Here is a 17,882-nt window from a genome sequence, read left to right as displayed (position 1 = left end):
TTTCACATTCGTGATAGCATTAGTTCAGGAGACGCAAGAAGCCAAACTTCGAAATTTTTTCGGATGCCTATTTTTTTTGGCCGATTTACCTACAATTTTCTGACTCAATATGGCTTGTAAAATTCTTTTCATTATTATTCTTAAGAGAATGCAAAAAGTTGTACAAGATGGCCAAATTTGATTTCTTTACAAAAACTATCGTCCGAGATATTACAGCTCAAATTCACCAAAAATTCACACAGGCTCAGCGTGAGTCGTATTCAGCCGAGAAATATTCAGCACAGGGCAGGTTGAGCAGCGCGGGCCAATCCGGTCCCGGCGGTGGCTCCAACAGACAGGCACGCAGTGCAGGTAGACTGATTACGCCACAGGCCATGGCGCCCCAGCACGCCAAGCAGGTGGCGCATCTTCAGCAGTCAAAGGATTAAGCAGACGCCTTTCATATCACCTGAAGGCAGTAATGGTAAAATTGTTTAGTTTGAATCAGATGTGTAATCTCATATAGCATGTATCTCTGGGTTTCATGGCGACACAATTCCTTTTTATTACACGTCTGTTTAACTTTTTTTGTAATCCAATATATTACATGTATGAATATGCAATTATTTATTTGTATACAAGTTTCTCTATACTGTTGGTTGAATGAGACCTAGCGTTGAGCCAAAAGCTTCACATTGTGCAGCTACATCTAAACACCAGCAAATAATAAAGTAAAACCTCCCTTACTTATCAGCAGTTTATCTTCTTTTTAACACACTGTAGCTGAGTGTATGTAATTCTGTTGTGTTTTGTGTCGTATGTGTACTGACATCTGCAGTGTTGTACTGTAACTTACGGAAGATTTTTATATTTAAAATGAGTAATCTGTTAATGAAAGTTTAAAGTTTAAAGTTTTGCTTTTGTCAAATGTTATGTTACTGCTTTATAAATTATGTATATACAGGCACAACTTTTGTCAAAACAATACCAAACTGCGTGTATCTAAATAAAGAAACTTTTATAATCAGAGTGAAATTTAATTAAATTCCAGCTCTATGTACAATGATTACAGTATATCTGTTATTATGGTAGCATAACTGATATTAATGTTCTCTGATGACATATGACATAGAAACTGCCATTAGCTATAATGAAAATATATTTTTAAATTTGGTTTTCATGAAAATTTTCGCTCTTCATGAATGTTATTGCCACTTATTCGTGGAAAGGTTTTCCAGAAGTGAATCGATTGATAAGGTCCATTGCCCATTTAGGCTGATCTGTAGGAACCATATGACCTGCGTTTCTCACTAGCACTTCAGTCAGATTTCCTGCTGCCTTGGAATATCCAGCAATTTCACCATCTACAAGCCACTTCTGACGTGTAGCATTTCTGTATTCTTCTGCACCTCCCCACTTCAAAACCTGCAGGTAGCTTTCCGTAAGTGGATAGGCCACAATAATATCTAGCTGACCATTATATATCAACACACGATAGTGTCCAAGAAGTTGTTCCACCTAGAACAGGAATAGAAACATTGTAAATTAACAGTAAATTCAGAAACAAGTGGACTTCATGGAGCAATTTTGAACATAGGGCTTGTACCTCATAAAGAACAAAATTAATGGAACTCAATGGAACAAAACATTTTTTGTTAACCTAAATACAGTGTACTCCCGATTATTCATGTACGGATTATCTGCTTTGCAGATTGTTCATGCATCTAAAACAAAAAGTGAACATTTTTCTCTAGCAAACAGCAATAAACAACCTACTACATGACAATAAGTGCCTTTTTCATTGTTTAAATAACCGCATCAAAGCAATGGAGTAGTATTCTCATTGTCATCGGCCACCCCGTTCCGTTTAAATAAAGACCAAACTCAGTTTTCTGATATTAATCAGCATGTAAGTGTTCACAAAGCATGTCCCAGCACGACTTGACAAATTCTTGGACAATCTAAGCTCAAGACAACCTGACAAAGTTCACCATGAAACTAGATCAAGATTGTCAGCTTCCTTTCCTAAATGTCCTGGTGAAGAGGAAGGCAGATGGCACCTTCAGGCACAGTGTGTCTCAAAAGCCAATACACACTGACTTTTATCTACTGGCTGACAGCTGCCCTCACCCAGAACAGAAGACCAGGGTACTTAGAACACTGGTGCACTAAGCCAAGACACTTTCCAACTCTGACAGCTTGACAACATAATTATAAAATCTTCAGTGGGCACTCAACGACAACAGATATTTGTTCAGGGATATCTGTAAAGCAATACATTCACCAGGGGGCCTGAGGAACAAGAAGAGGAGACCAGGAGGGTAGCTTTTGTATGGTATGCAGGGACCATCTCTGCTAAGATCAGCAGAATCCTGAAGAAACATGAAATCCAAAGTGTGTTCTACTGGCCGACAAAATCAGGGCTCTTCTTGGAAGAGTCAAGGACTATCTGCGATTAAGAAAACCTGGTATTCATTTACCACACACCTTGTGAATGCAGTATGTCATATCAGTCAAACCACCAGAACAGTGGACATAAGATGTAAGAAACATCAAATATGCACTAGGCTAAGGCAGGCCACAAGATGAACAATGGCAGAACACTGCCTGGAGCATGAACACACATGGATTGTGATAAAACCAGGGTCCAGCCCAAACCCCCAGATTCTGGGATAGTGTCATCAATGAATCAATTGAAATCACAATGGCAGAAAATCTAATCAATCAGGAAGCAGAATCCCAACTCAGCACTGCTTGGAATCCACTTTTGAAGTGCTATGGAAACACTGGAAAAAATGTTCCCAGGACAACTGAAGGCATAAATGACAGGCTCAGACCACATACGGACCATGAGGTGGTGGCCCATGCTGCAGGAGATTGCCACAGAGGGAGCGGATGAAATAGTGATCATCATCAACGTGAAACTCAGGACTGATCCTCACAGGAGCAGACATAATACAGAACAGCACGAGGCTGACACTACTGTGTGAGATGGCTGTAGTGGGTGCAGATGATATAGTGAACATCTACAGCAATGTGAGATTACATGAAATGCACTTTATGGGTATGGACCAAACACGGAACACCAGGAGGCAGCCACCACCTTGAAGACACCCGCAGTGGGCAAAGACTGAATAGTGAACACCTAGAACAGTATGCAAGCGTGCCTTGTTGCCATGGACCAAACAAAGAAGGGTCACAATCCAGAAAGGATGACAGACAGAACTCCAGGCACCAACCAGACATAAATATAGGACCTGGTCAGCCAGGCAGCCAGTATCAGCAAACACCTGATGAAAATGTCAAATTGTTGTTGTTGTTGTTGTTGTTGTTGTTGTCTCCAGTCCAAAGACTAGTTCGATGCAGCAGCTCCTCACGCTACTCTATCCTGTGCAAGCCTCTTCATATCTGAGTAACTACTGCAACCTGCATCCCTCTGAGTATTTATCTCTGTTTCCCTCTATGATTTCGCCCCCCCCCCCCCCCCTCCCTCCGCCCCAGAATTACAATGTCATCGGCGAACCTCAAAGTTTTTATTTCTTCTCCATGGATTTTAATACCTACTCCGAATCTTTCTTTTGTTTCCTTTACCGATTGCTCAATGCACAGATAGAATAACATCGGGGAGAGGCTACAACCCTGTCTCACTCCCTTCCCAACCACTGCTTCCCTTTCACGCCCCTCGACTCTTTATAACTGCTATCTGGTTTCTGTACAAATTGTAAATAGCCTTTCACTCCCTGTATTTTACCCCTGCCACCTTTAGAATTTGAAAGAGGGTATTCCAGTCAACATTGTCAAAAGCTTTCTCTAAGTCTACAAATGCTAGAAACGTAGGTTTGCCTTTCCTTAATCTTTCTTCTAAGATAAGTCGTAAGGTCAGTAATGCCTCACGTGTTCCAATATTTCTACGGAATTCAAACTGATCTTCCCTGAGGTCGGCTTCTACCAGTTTTTCCATTCGTCTGTAAAGAATTCGTGTTAGTATTTTGCAGGTGTGACTTATTAAACTGATAGTTCGATAATTTTCACATGTGTCAGCACCTGCTTTCTTTGGGATTGGAATTATTATATTCTTCTTGAAGTCTGAGGGTATTTTGCCTGTCTCATACATCTTACTCACTAGATGGTAGAGTTTTGTCAGGACTGGCTCTCCCAAGGCTGTCAGTAGTTCTAATGGAATGTTGTCTACTTCCGGGGCCTTGTTTCGACTCAGGTCTTTCATTGCTCTATCAAACTCTTCACGCAGTATCGTATCTACCATTTCATCTTCATCTTCATCTACATCCTCTCCATTTCCATAATATTGTCCTCAAGTACACTGCTCTTGTATAGACCCTCTATATACTCCTTCCACCTTTCTGCTTTCCATTCTTTGCTTAGAACTGGGTTTCCATCTGAGCTCTTGATATTCATACAAGTGGTTCTCTTTTCTCCAAAGGTCTCTTTAATTTTCCTGTAGGCAGTATCTATCTTACCCCTAGTGAGATAAGCCTCTACATCCTTACATTTGTCCTCTAGCCATCCCTGCTTAGCCATTTTGCACTTCCTGTCGATCTCATTTTTGAGAGGTTTGTATTCCTTTTTGCCTGCTTCATTTACTGCATTTTTATATTTTATCCTTTCATCAATTAAATTCAATATTTCTTCTGTTACCCAAGGATTTCTACTAGCCCTCGTCTTTTTACCTACTAGATCCTCTGCTGCCTTCACTACTTCATCTCTCAAAGCTACCCATTCTTCTTCCACTGTAATTCTTTCCCCCATTCCTGTCAATTGTTCCCTTATGCTCTCCCTGAAACTCTTTACAACCTCTGGTTCTTTCAGTTTATCCAGGTCCCATCTCCTTAAATTCCCACCTTTTTGCAGTTTCTTCAGTTTTAATCTACAGTGGTCAGAGTCCACATCTGCGCCTTGAAATGTCTTATAATTTAAGACCTGGTTCCTAAATCTCTGTCTTACCATTATATAATCTATCTGATACCTTTTAGTATCTCCAGGCTTCTTCCATGTATACAACCTTCTTTTATGATTCTTGAACGAAGTGTTAGCTATGATCAAGTTGTGCTCTGTGCAAAATTCTATCAGGCGGCTTCCTCTTTCATTTCTTAGCCCCAATCCATATTCACCTACTACGTTTCCTTCTCTCCCTTTTCCTACTATCAAGTTATGGCATCGAAATATCTTGTTAGGAAGATGCTGACTGCCACCAGAACAGCCAGTCTCAAATGAGACGACAATGAATTGCCGGGAAAGTCTAAGATTTACAAGTTAAAAGACATTTGTAACAGAAATTAGAATTGATTGAGAGATTTGAGAAGGGGGAAACTGCTGCAAAATTAAGTGTTGTTTATGGTACTGGAATGCAGCCTGTTAAGACCTTAAAAGGAATAAGCAGAAAATACTGGAATTTGGCAGGAAATGCAATTTTAATTATGGACTATCTGCATAAACAAGTATGAAGAGATCTACACTGGATGAATTAGATCCTACTTTTCTGCGATGGTTCAGCAAAACAAACGAGCAGAAGGTGTCACTGTTTTGGCATGATGTGTGCTGAAAAAATTATATTTTTTCATGAAGCTGTAGGGTTAGGGGAGACTTTGCTGCCTCATCTGGATGGCTAATCAGATTCCGACATAATGGGATCCACAAACTTAAGGTGCAAGAAGAACAGCTTAGTTCAAATGTTGTGCAGCTGATTCCTTCTGGGAAGAGTTCTAGAAATTTGTGGAAGAAGAGAATTCCACACCAGACCAAATTTCTATATAGGAAATGTCTACCAACCAGAACCCTTGCTTTTAAGAGCAAAGTTTATTCTCTAAGATACATGTCATCTAAAAACTGCATTACAATTTTGTGCACTGCTAATACCTCTGGGAACCACAAAGGTAAACAACTAGTGATTGTGATGGTGGTGTGGTGGGCGGTGGTGGTGGTGGTGGTGGTGGTGGTGGTGGTGGTGTTGGTGGTGGAGGGGGAGGATCCAAGGTTATCACAGCAGCATAGCTCCCTGTCCATTATTACAACCTAAACAGAGCATTGATGGATAGTGAAATTTTCAAAAACTGGTTCAAAACACATTTTGTACCATAAGTTCGGCAATTTCTAGAAGAGAAAGAATTGGCACAGAAGGCTGTTCTATTGCTTTATAATGCCCCTTCAAATCCTGATGAGATGATTCTCGTATCTGATGATCTGATGGTTAACTAAGTTTTTACCTCCTAATATGACAGCCATTATACATCCGATACACCAAGGCACAACAGCATCGATAAATGGCACTACTGGATTAGTCTACTGAGAATGCTAGTTGATGATGATGATTTGGTGGCATTCTGGAAGAATACCAGATTTCTGATGCCTGGCGGGAAATCAAGCCACATATGCTAGTTCGATCATTGAGGAAAATTCTCCCACATATAGAAGAAAATGATTTTCATAGTTTCAGGGATGAAGCAAAGATGACAGCACAAATAATGAATATGGCAATGGATTTAAGTGGTTTTGAAGATGTCGATAAAGAAAATTTGAATGAGTGACTGAAGATCTAAGCATATGAACTGGCTTCCCACACACTGAGATTGCTGCTTCACAACAAAAAGAAGAGAACACAATGACCTTGTCCGTCATTGTACCACATTGCAATGTGTTTATACTCTTATAAATTAAGTGCGCCAGGGGGGTTTCAGTACAATGACATTATTGCTGCAAGAAATTCAAAATGCCATGCAAAAAAATGTCAACTCCTCTCAGAAGCAGACTGAAATCACAGACAGGCCTGCAGTATCTATGCACAGAACTTTGATAAACTTTCAAACAAACAATATATGTTTAACACTTTGGCAACCAACCCCGAGCATAGGTAGGGCTACGGAACTGCTTCGAAACTACCGCACCCGAGTATATGTTGGGCGGCTGTTGCACGCTGCTCACAGCCTATTAGCCATTCGGAAGCAGACTGGCTACTGTGTTAGTGCTATGTGGAACACCTGCCTGTATGTACCATGACTGCTACTCCCCTCTGTTTTCTGGTTTTAACACTATGTTAAAAGAAACAGCTAGACATGCATAGCAGTTTCTATGACACGCTGCAGTATTGTGCATTGGTGTAGCCATGAGTTTCAAACATTCTCATTACTGTTTGCCATTTATTGTTAATTTTTCTCTCAAATATCTGAGTGAGAAAGAAATTTTAGAAGCCTTAGAAGAAGAAGAAGTGGAAGATTCTGAGTCTTAGTGAGAAATGTCTGAATGTGAAGAGAATGAAGAGGATTCAGATACAGGTAAGGAGCTGTCTAGTGCAGTTTTTCTTCAGTATTATTATTACGACTTATATTGCTCGAGTTGCTTCAGTTAGCAGAAAATTTATTTATGTTCATCTCGTCTATCTTGCAGAGGAATCTGATGAGCCTGCATCTGTGCAGCCAGTGTTTACTGATCAAAGCACATCCTCTGCAACACAACCATTGGCTGCAGCACAGCTGTCTGCATCTCCAACAAAGAGGCAACAAATTTCATGGAAAAAACCCACTGATGCCGAATTAGGTTGGAAATTTGCTGACGATCAGGCTACTGTGCCACAATTTGTAGAGAAAAGTGGAGTAATGGCCGCTGTTCATGAGAATTTCACTTCTCTCAATGTGTTTTTCATCTTTTTCACCGATTCCATAATGAAACACACAAAATCCACAACAAACAGATATGCAAAGTCTGTTTATGACTAACTCAAAGCAGCTTCCAGGGTAAAGCCTCACAGTTTTTGTAATTCGTGGGTGGGAGTAAAACTGCACAAAATTTGTTTTTGTGTGTCTTGTGAAAAAAAAGAAAACAAAAACTAACAGATCACTGGTCTACCAACAATTTTATTTCAACCCCTTTTCTTGGTTCTATTATGGCCAGAAACAGATTCAACATAATATTACCAAACCTGAATTTGAATGACAATGCAACTTACATTCCGAAAAGTCAATCTCAGCATGAACCCCTGCATAAAATCAGGCCTATCCTGGATCATTTTTTATTAGAATCACAAAAATCATTTTACCCATCTGGAAACCTTACTATTGATGAAGGCATGTGTCGTTTTCATGGAAGAATGGTATTTCGGGTTTACATAAAAAATTAACCTGACAAGTATGGAATCAAGATGTTTATTGTGTGCAATTCCAAAACTGGTTATGTTCTTAGATTGGAGGTATATGCTAGGAAAGGAACACAAGACAACTCCATAATACTATTACTTGAGAGGTTTCTAGCAGATTACCTGGGAAAAGGCCACACTGTTTATAGTTCACCAGCAGTATTCAATTTTCTGTGGCAACATAAAACGAAAGCACTTGGTACATGCATGACTAACTGGAAAGAACTACCAAATGAAATTGTTTCCAAAAAACTGAAAAGGTATGTGTGTGTCAATGAGGTGAAATCATCTGCTTTGTTTGAAGTGGAAAAACACAAGAGATGTACTATGCCTGTCCACTGTGCACAAAATGACCAGCTCTGACACATATGTTCATACAAAGTAAAATCAAAACCAGATGCCATTCTTGACTATAATATTAAGAAAATGGGGGTTGACAGGAGTGATCACATGATTTCTTACTATGTATTTAGGAGGAAACAGATGAAGTTGCGGAAGAAATTGTTCTTCCTTATGCTTATAAAGGGTGCAACAAATGTATTTGTCTTATACCAGGAAACCAGGACTCCTGCTCAAAGAAAGAGCTGCCATTTTTCCACTTTTATATGACAAATTGGTGAAGAACTGATTCACAAAGGTACAAATTTGGCACTAGACAATGTTCCTAGTGAAACTCACAGCAACATATTCTAGGACGACACTTTGCAGAAAAAATTCCAGCCACTGAGAAGGAGTGTCCAACTTGAGTGTGTAAAGTTTGCTTTGTGAAAACAAAAAAATCTAGTGGTATAGCATCTAGAAAGGAAACCAGCTGGTGGTGTCCAGACTGCAGTGTACCACTCTGCAAGCCAGAATGCTTCGAAATCTTTCACACTGAAGCTAATTAACTGCGAATTTACACAAAACTAAAAAACATTTTTTTGTGAAATCAAGATCATACATTTTATGTTTGTTATTAATTTTGTCATCAACCAAAGTAATTAAAATAAATGTTTAAAATAAACCTTAAAGACTGTTCTTTCATAATATGTTTTCTGTTTCAAGATATCTTAAACAGAAATGTGCCAGTGACATTTAAAAAAACGCTAAAAATGGCCGGTCCATTGGACCAAGAGTGTGTCTATGCTGCCAGTCCTCAAAGTGTTGAATATGTATCTTTTATTCATGCATCTTCTCCCCATTACTCTGAATAATTGGGAGTATACTGTATATGCTTTAATAGTAACATGAATAAGTACATCTGTTGCTGCAGATGTTCGAGTTGTGGTAAACTTTAGATTTTAAACTATAGTTGACATGCAGATGGATGTACGTCATATGCAATTAAAACATTAATTAGCAGGAAATATACAAGCTATATAAGGGATAAGGCCCAGAAATAAAACCTTGGCAGGTGTACAAGCCATGAGGTGCAACCCAACTAGGACACTCGGGAGAAATAGATATATGCAATAACAAAATTATGTTTCAGAACCAGAGGTTCCTGGGTATATTCCATAACAAAAATTCTGATATGGTCTTCCAACCATTTCAGTTGTGCTACTGTCAGTTACCAGCTCATATTGTGTAATGTTAAATGGACGATAAAAATTGATTTGTATAGTAAAAAGGCCACAACACAGAAAAGTTATTTCATAACAGACCCATCGTTTTTATGGTCACAGGCTTTCACCAACCATTTATAATGCACCAAATCAAAAAGAAAAGATTACTAACCCATGGTCTAACAGACTGCATGATATCTTCCTTAAGAAACACTTCAACCTTTGTGCCATCATTGTATGTCCGATTTCCAACATGGATAGCACGTCTTACTTTAGTTAGTTGCACGAATTCACCTATATCACCTCCATATTTTAGTGGTTTGTCACTAAGATAATTGAAGTAGTTTAAGAATCCAGTCAAGTTGTAGAATAAAGTTCCCGTTGACAGCAAATCACCATTCAGCAGTGCATCAAATACCTGTCAACAAATTTTAAAAACATATTACAGTCAAGCCACATGCAAATTACAAAACATTGCAAATGGTTAGCTCTAATCCTTAGTTATAAAACATGATTTTCTCCAGTTAAATGAAGAGATATAACGTTCCTGATACTGAGCAGCAGCAGCAGCAGCAGGTACACATGCAAGCAAAACACTTGTTTTACAAGATTCAAGTTTCTTCATCTTGTGAAAAAAAGAGTATGAAAAGAACTGGAGTACTCAGGCATTATGTCGAAACATTCACACATGAAGGTAGATTAAGAGTAACACAAGAAGATGAGGGGAAAAAGCAACAGTAACATACAAAAATCCAATAACTTTTGTTGCAAGGAATGTTTACAGAATGTACTGTTTTCATTTCCGTATCTCTCCAATCAAACTTTAACTGGACTATCATTTGAACAAAAATTTCATGAAGCCATGGACTTGTGATAGAAAAACATTAAATAGAACTACCCGCTTTTTCAGTCTTGAAGTGTTTCAGTTCTTCCTTAGAGACTTCTTGTTACATCGTTGCACGTTTCACTCACTGTAGATCTACAGAACATGATTAATGAATTAAAAACTGACTGCAGAGCTGAGTAAGTCTGATGTGCAAAACCAAGTGCATAATGGGAGGAAAGCTTACTGTGTTATTCATTAAATCAGCAATGCAATAAATGCTCGATCACAATGTTGTGATAATACACAAGTTGTAATTGTATTGTGGAATATGTTACTGTAAATGATGTATGTACATATCACATTTTGCAGGGGTAACATCACGTGGCTTGGTGGTTCAATTGTCAAGTGCAGGACTATGGATCCAGATTTCTAGGGTCTCATCCCGAATTAGTTCCAGAGTTTTTATTTGTCACTCATTACTTCTTTCACCTCTATTAATGCTTGATAATATGAAAAATTGCTGAGATGCACTGTGGTTTGGAATCCATGTTAAACCTTAGGACCCTCTTTACCTTGCCTGGTAAATCAGTAGTGGTCTGAGTAAGGCAATGGTAGGATAGTAATGTGCTTAGTAAAGTGCTGTGCTTTAGCAGCAGGCTGAGTTAATAATGGCCAGCAACATGTGTTAGCCAGTTTGATGTAGAAACAGTCAAAGTTGCAAGATTCAATTCTTTTTATTTAAATTATGACTAGTTTCATGTTACCTGAACTTATTTTTTAACCATCCTGAGGGACAGAAACTCAAAGGATATGTGTACCAGACAGACAAAAAAAAACCACTGTGGTGTTCAAATCAGACTTCAGGTCGATGAAAGCTCTTCACCTTAGGTAGTGAAGATTTGTTCATAACAGTCGATCCTGTGAGGACAAAAGAAAGCTACTCCTGATAGTTCCCTAAAGATACAACATGTTTATTCATTTGAGGATGGAACTGAAGGAAATCCCATTTCTGACAGAAATGGGTTTGCTTCATGTCAGCTGTTGACTACACAAATGGAAAACTACAATCATCTAGCTCTATTCCTTTGTTAAGTAGTATTTCATCAATCAGTTACAGTCTGCAGCATTTCTATAATATGAAGTTATACTGCAAAAAACCTTCAACATTTTACTAATAAAATTAGCTGTTTTTAATACAAACACATTTGTGTTTACTAATTTAGGACTATCAGTCACCTCAAGGTGCTGTAAAACATAGTTTTGCCATTTCCAATATTTTAGAAGAGGACCATAACTTTATTGCACCTGTCTTGCACAAAGACAACTTTCATGTCACTTTAGCTACACTTTTGATTGCATCTCCGAAGGAAAACTCCAACTGAACATCTCTCTTGATTAGTGCATAAAATACATGAATTTTAACTGCACCAAAAAGTCTATGCCCACAAGGAACAGCACATCAAAGATCATGGGCAGTATCCCTGCAATCTGTACTCCTCACACAGTAGCATTCCTATTCAAACAATGTATTTCCTTTTGAATGGTGTCTACGGACTAACCAGTTTTTTTTTTTTTTTTTTAATTCTAACTTGGTATCTTTCTTAATTTTCTGTTGTGAGGGGCGACTTTTATGTTCACAACAAGACCAAGATGATTGCCCTACTGAATCTCTGAGCAAATTTATTAGTTATATTTAACATAAAATATCAATGAGAGTAACAAGAACAGCACTCCTTCAGTCACATTTCAGCCTTGGTTTATTTTGTTTTTATCCCTGAGGTTAAAATGACGAACCATAACCCTATTAGTGAAAGAAAAGGAAGGAAGATTAGGATTTATATTCAGTCAATGACAAGATCTTCAGAAATGTGCACAAGCTTGGGTTAGGGAAGAAGTGGAATGACATCAGCCACACCCATTCAAAGGAACCAACTCAGCTTTCACCTTTAGTGAATTAAAGAAATTGCTGGAAGGCTAAATCTGGATCTAGATGGCTAATTCCTCTTAAATAAAAGCCCAATGCCTTACCACTGGGCTATCCGTGTCACAACAGTGACTTACATGTTCTACAGTTCAAATTTATTCTATGATTGTGTGTGTGTCATATGCGTAATGGAAAAACATATATTGTATCTGCATTCTGACAGCTGTCACCCCTTTGACAGCAAAAAATTGTCCCCATTTAGCCAGTGCACCCATGCATGGTGTATTTGTAGTGATAATGATTCCCTTGCCCAGTATGATGTTTGTTTGTTTTGTTTTAGGGCGCAAAAAAAAAATACGCTCATAAGCGACCACAGCAAAACTGTAGAACACAACGACAAAGAGAGGAATTAAAAATGATTACATGTTAATCTCAATTGACAGAAGAGAAGACGGCTAAAAACAGGGATGTGGAGAAATGTCTATAAAATATACCATAGAGACACAGAGGTCATGAACTAAAAATTAAATGGTCTTCACCATATTGCTAAGACACATAAAAAGTAAAACACGGTCTACAGCCCACTCATTGTTTGCCAAAATGACTGGTAACTCAGATGGCAAGCACAAACAAGAAAAGTAAGTGATTAAAAAGGAAATTCGGTCAGGAAATGGAAGACAGTCAAAAGTTGGGCACAATGTGCACCACTTAACAAATGGAGTTGGCTAAAAGACAGTTCCCAATATGAAACCTAGCTAAAATGATCTCCTCACAGCAAGAGTGAGAGGTGGTCATCAAAACCACTGGGAGAGGCTTAATAACATGGAGCTTGATCCCATGAAGGCACTCCATCTGCTGACAGATGGCAACACAGAGATCATTAGAGGTAATGTAAGAACTAGTGGGCTGACGTACAAGGACCGCAGCCTTGGCAGCAGTGTCAGTGGCCTCATTTCCTGTCAGCCTGACATGACCAGGAACCCACAAATCTCACAGTGTCTCCATCAAGAAAGGGATGGGCTGTGTACGGCACACAGAAGCTTTAAAGGGCACAGAGAGTCAGAGCAGATGTTGCAAATTTACAAGCCTATGTCACCAGATACTGTGTGGCCTGATGCAGGGTGAAGAGTTCTGCTGTAAATACTGGGCAAGTTCCAGAATCAGATACTGAAAAACTGTCTGTGCCAATGATGAAGGCACACCCGACACCATGATCTGTCCGAGAGCAATCAGTGTACACAAAGGTACAATCGCGAAGTTCCATGCGAAGATTATGAACTGAAGGTGATAGAGTGAGGCTGAAGTAGTGTCCTTAGGAAGCAATTGAAGGCCAAGGTGAACACGTGCTGCCGCACGAAGCCAAGATGGTGAAGAGTTTACGCCCAACGGGAAGGTTGCAGGTAGCATGAAGTTAAGTTGCTGGAGCAAGAGCCGAAAGCGAACTCCAAGAGGTAACAGAGAAGAGGGGCACGCCCCATGCTGGCAATCAAAGGAGTTATTGGAGGAGGAGGCCAGGTGGCCACGCACAGCAGATGGACGGTATGCATATCTCCTGAGGAGAAAGTCATGGCAGTAGGACAGCAGTAGTTCTGCAGCTGCTGCATACAGACTCTCAACCAGGCTAGGGTAAAAAGTGCCAGTGGCCAAACAGATAGTATTAAGATGGTGTAAGAGGGACAAATGTGCAGATGCGTAAACAAAACAATCATAGTCTAGTTTCAAACTGACAAGGGACTGGTACAAATGGAGGAAGGTGGTTCAATCTGCTTCCCAGGAAGTAATACTGAAGACACGTAAGACATTAAGGAACTGCATACAGCAGGCTTCCAGGTGACACACATGGGAGGACCAAGAAAGTTTCCTATCAAGAGCCCTAGAAATTTAATAGTCTCAATGAACGAAAGAGTAACAGGCCCAAGATGTAAAGATGGTGGAAGAAACTAATTGTGCCCCCAGAAATTCATACAAATGGTTTTGTCAGTGAAAAAAACGAAAGCCAGTGTCAATTCTCCATGAGTAAAGATGATAGAGATATCACAGAAGATGCTGCTCAATGAGAGACATCTGTGGAGAACTGCAATAGATGAAAAAATCGTCAATGAAAAGGGAGCCAGAGATGCCTGGCAGAGACTGGCCATTATTGGGTTAATGGCAATAACAAAGAGGATGATGCTCAGGACGGAAGCCTGAGGTGCAACGTTTTCCTGGATAAAGGTTTCCAACAAGGCAGAACCCACAAGTGCCTTGAAAACTCTGTCTTTTAAAAATTCCTGAAAGAAACAGGACAGGCGGCCACGAAAGCCCCATGTGTAGAGAGTACACGAGGATACCAGTCCTCCAGCATGTCTCACGTGCTTTCTCCAAATCGACAAACATGGCCAAAGTCTGGGATTTCCATAGAAAACCATTCATGACATGAGTGATAAAGTCATGAGATTGAAAACTGTAGAATGGCGCCCTCAAAATCCACACTGTGCAGTGGTTAGTAAATTGCGAGACTCAAGCTACCATATCAGTCGGGAATGAATCATACATTTCATAACCTCGCAAACACAGCTGGTGAGACAAATGGGGGGGGGGGGGGGTAGCTAGAAGGAAGGGGTGTTTGTCCTTAACAGTGGCTTCATTCATTCCAGCATCTGGGAAACGTGCCCTCTGCCCAGATGCGGTCGTATGTGCCCGCAAGAGAAAGGTGCTGCAACATTTGACTGTGAACATCATCTGGTCCTGGGGCAGAGGATCAGGATGAAGTGACAGCATGATCTAGTTCCCCCATAGTTATGGCGGCATTATAGCACTCATGATTCTGAGAAGAGATGGGTATCATCCGAGCCGCCTCTGCTCATTTCTAATGGAGGAAGGCAGGAGCTTGAAGTCTCCACAAAATGGCGGACCAAGGTGTTGGAGATAGCAATAGGGCCTTGGACCCAGAGAGCCGTTAGAACCGTTCGAGGTTGGCTCACACAACAGAAGAGGGACTGGAACTGTTTAAGAGCTAGTGAATGAAATCTGGCTAGCTTTCTTGCTATCCCAAAGAATGCGACAATACTATGCACGCTACTGTTTATAAAGAATGTAGTTTGCCATCGTAGGATGATGGTAAAAACAGAGAGCATGTCTCGGTGTGCGAAATGTGTCATGGCATGCCTCTGTCCACCAAGGGACCGGAACACGGTGCAGTAATGAGGAAGTGTGAGCTATGGAACATTCTGCGGTGCAAGGATAACATTTGTAAGATATTCTACATGGTCATCACAACTGGGGAAATGCTATTCATCGAAGGTCGCCAGGGTGGAGTACAGCCTCCAGTCGGCCTTAGTAAGCTGTGCATGTAGGTGGGGTAGGAGTCAGCAAATGGATAGCATATGGAAAATGGTCACTCGAGTATGTGTCAGAGAGAATGGACCACTCGAGATGATGGGCCTGCTAGGCAGTGCAGAAGGATAGGTCCAAATGAGAATAGGCGTGCATGGAGTCTGAAACGAACATGGGTGCTCGTGTTAAGGCAGAAGAGTTGATTGAGAAGGTCAGCCACAAGGGCACCTCTCCGACAGGTTCTGGGAGAGCCCCAAAGGGGATAGTGCACATCAAAGTCACCGAGCGATAGAAAGGGGTGATGTAGCTGCTAAATAAGCTGGAGGAAGTCTGCCCTAGTGACATCAAATGATGGAGGGACAAAGGAAAAAGTTCAATTGAGAAAGGGAAAGGTGAACTGCAACAGCTTGAGGCATCATTTTGTATGAGCAGCATTACTCCTCCACGAGGTGGAATGCTGTCCTCATGGGGGAAGGTCAAAATGAACCCGGAAGAAATGTGAGAGCTCAAAGCAGTCATGACGATGAAATTTTGTTTTCTGAAGGCAGAGGACAAATGGACGCTGTGACTCTAAAAGCAGCCATAAATCCTCTTTGTTGAGCAAAGACCACAAATTTTCCATTGGAGGAGAGTCATAACGAGGAAAATATGAAGGCATGTCACCTCGACGGCTGCTGAGTGCCAGCCTTCAAAGACTCGCCGCTACAGGGCACAGAGGCAGGAGGATCCTTCTCCACAAGATCTGCAGAAGTGTCAGCATTCTCCTTCTGTCAGCCTGGGGTGCCCTGGGCAGAAAAATGATTGGTGGTGCACACCAGCAACATGGAAGTTGGCCGGGCGAGGCTATCATGTAGCGACATCGTCAAAGAGGATCTTCGAGTCGGCGAAGGAGAAGACCGTTTGCCTTTGACTTCTTGGAGCCTTTCCAGCTGACAGAGGAAGACTCAGATATTGGATGGCTCGAGGGACACAGGAAGTCTTCATGGAAGTATTCATTCTGTCCTTTCTGGCTCACCGACTGTGTAGCTGGTGACTTGGCCCCATGGGGCCAAAATTTGGTGGCATGTTACACAGCTGAAGGAGGAGATGGGGACACTACCATGATGCTGGGCGATTTCACAAACACGGTACTAAATTTGAGGCTGCCGGGCCATGTCCTTCGTGGAGTGAGATGTAGCGAGAACAGTACTGTAGGTGCCAGATGGTAGAATTCAGTGTTTCCAACTAGCCAATAACTTGCAAGCGACCAGGTAAGGCACTTTTTCCTTCACTCAGATTTCCTGGACAGCCCTCTCATTGAGATACATGGAAAAATCACAAGGGGAGGTGGCATGGTCACCATTGCAGTTGATACAGCGGGGAGAAGGAAGTGGACACTTGGACACTTGCCCTCATGAGCATCCCTTCCACAGGTTACACATTTGGCTGGGTGTCGACAGGACTTTTGAGTGTGGTTGTAATGATGATACTGGTAGCAGCACATCAGGTTCGGAACATACAGTTTTACTGTGATGACTTCATAGCCTGCTTTGATCTTGGATGGAAGCACTACTCTATCAAGGGCGAGAAAAAGAGTGCATGTGGACACTAAGCATGCACATATCATTTTCATGACCTGATGGACTGAAACGACACCCTGATCAGAGAGGTTGGGGATTTCTGCCTCGGTCAGACCACTGAGCAGCCTAATGTCAATAACACCAAGGGAAGAATTCAGCATTCTATGGGCCTCGACATGTACAGGGCCATGGAGGAGCGAAGATGCAAGCAGCAGTTGTTGTGCTTGAGAATCAGAAGTAGCCTGCTCAAGCAAAGTGCCATTGCAGAAACGAGAGCAGAATTACACAGGGTCAGCAATTGCATCAACACCTTTCTGAATAATGAACAGATTAACAGCAGCGAAGGACTGACCGTCTTCAGTACATGAAACCATGAGGAACGGTGGTGCACCTGGTAGGGTCTTTGAATCATTAGCCCCATTCTGTTTGTTTCATAGCCCCTGACTATGAAGATAATTGGCTCATTGCAAGAAAATCCCCCATGATTGCCAGTGTCTCCAATGGTGCGCTCCTTCCAACTGGGGGGCCCCTTCATTTAGGGGTGCACACACCTTCGGTGTTTGTTCACACCTCCTGAACACCTGACAGAGGG

At 41.0% G+C, this 17,882-nt stretch overlaps 1 protein-coding gene across 1 annotated transcript in view; it reads right to left on the bottom strand.

Annotated features, from left to right (window-relative positions):
- Positions 1 to 995: 995 nt before the first annotated feature.
- The window catches only part of LOC124613164 (venom serine carboxypeptidase), a 135,004-nt gene continuing 118,117 nt past the window's right edge, over positions 996 to 17,882 (bottom strand). Inside the window, exons 6-7 of the mRNA XM_047141794.1 lie at positions 9,839 to 10,084; positions 996 to 1,497 (exon numbers count right to left, since the gene is read on the bottom strand). Coding sequence (XP_046997750.1) covers positions 1,195 to 1,497; positions 9,839 to 10,084 — 549 coding nt within the window. The 3' untranslated portion in view covers positions 996 to 1,194. The remainder of the gene's footprint in view (positions 1,498 to 9,838; positions 10,085 to 17,882) is intronic.

Source organism: Schistocerca americana, chromosome 4 (assembly GCF_021461395.2).
Source record: "Schistocerca americana isolate TAMUIC-IGC-003095 chromosome 4, iqSchAmer2.1, whole genome shotgun sequence".
Classification (NCBI taxonomy): domain Eukaryota; kingdom Metazoa; phylum Arthropoda; class Insecta; order Orthoptera; family Acrididae; genus Schistocerca; species Schistocerca americana.
Note: the sequence above shows the minus strand (reverse complement) of the source record. Positions and strands in the feature narration are given on the sequence as shown.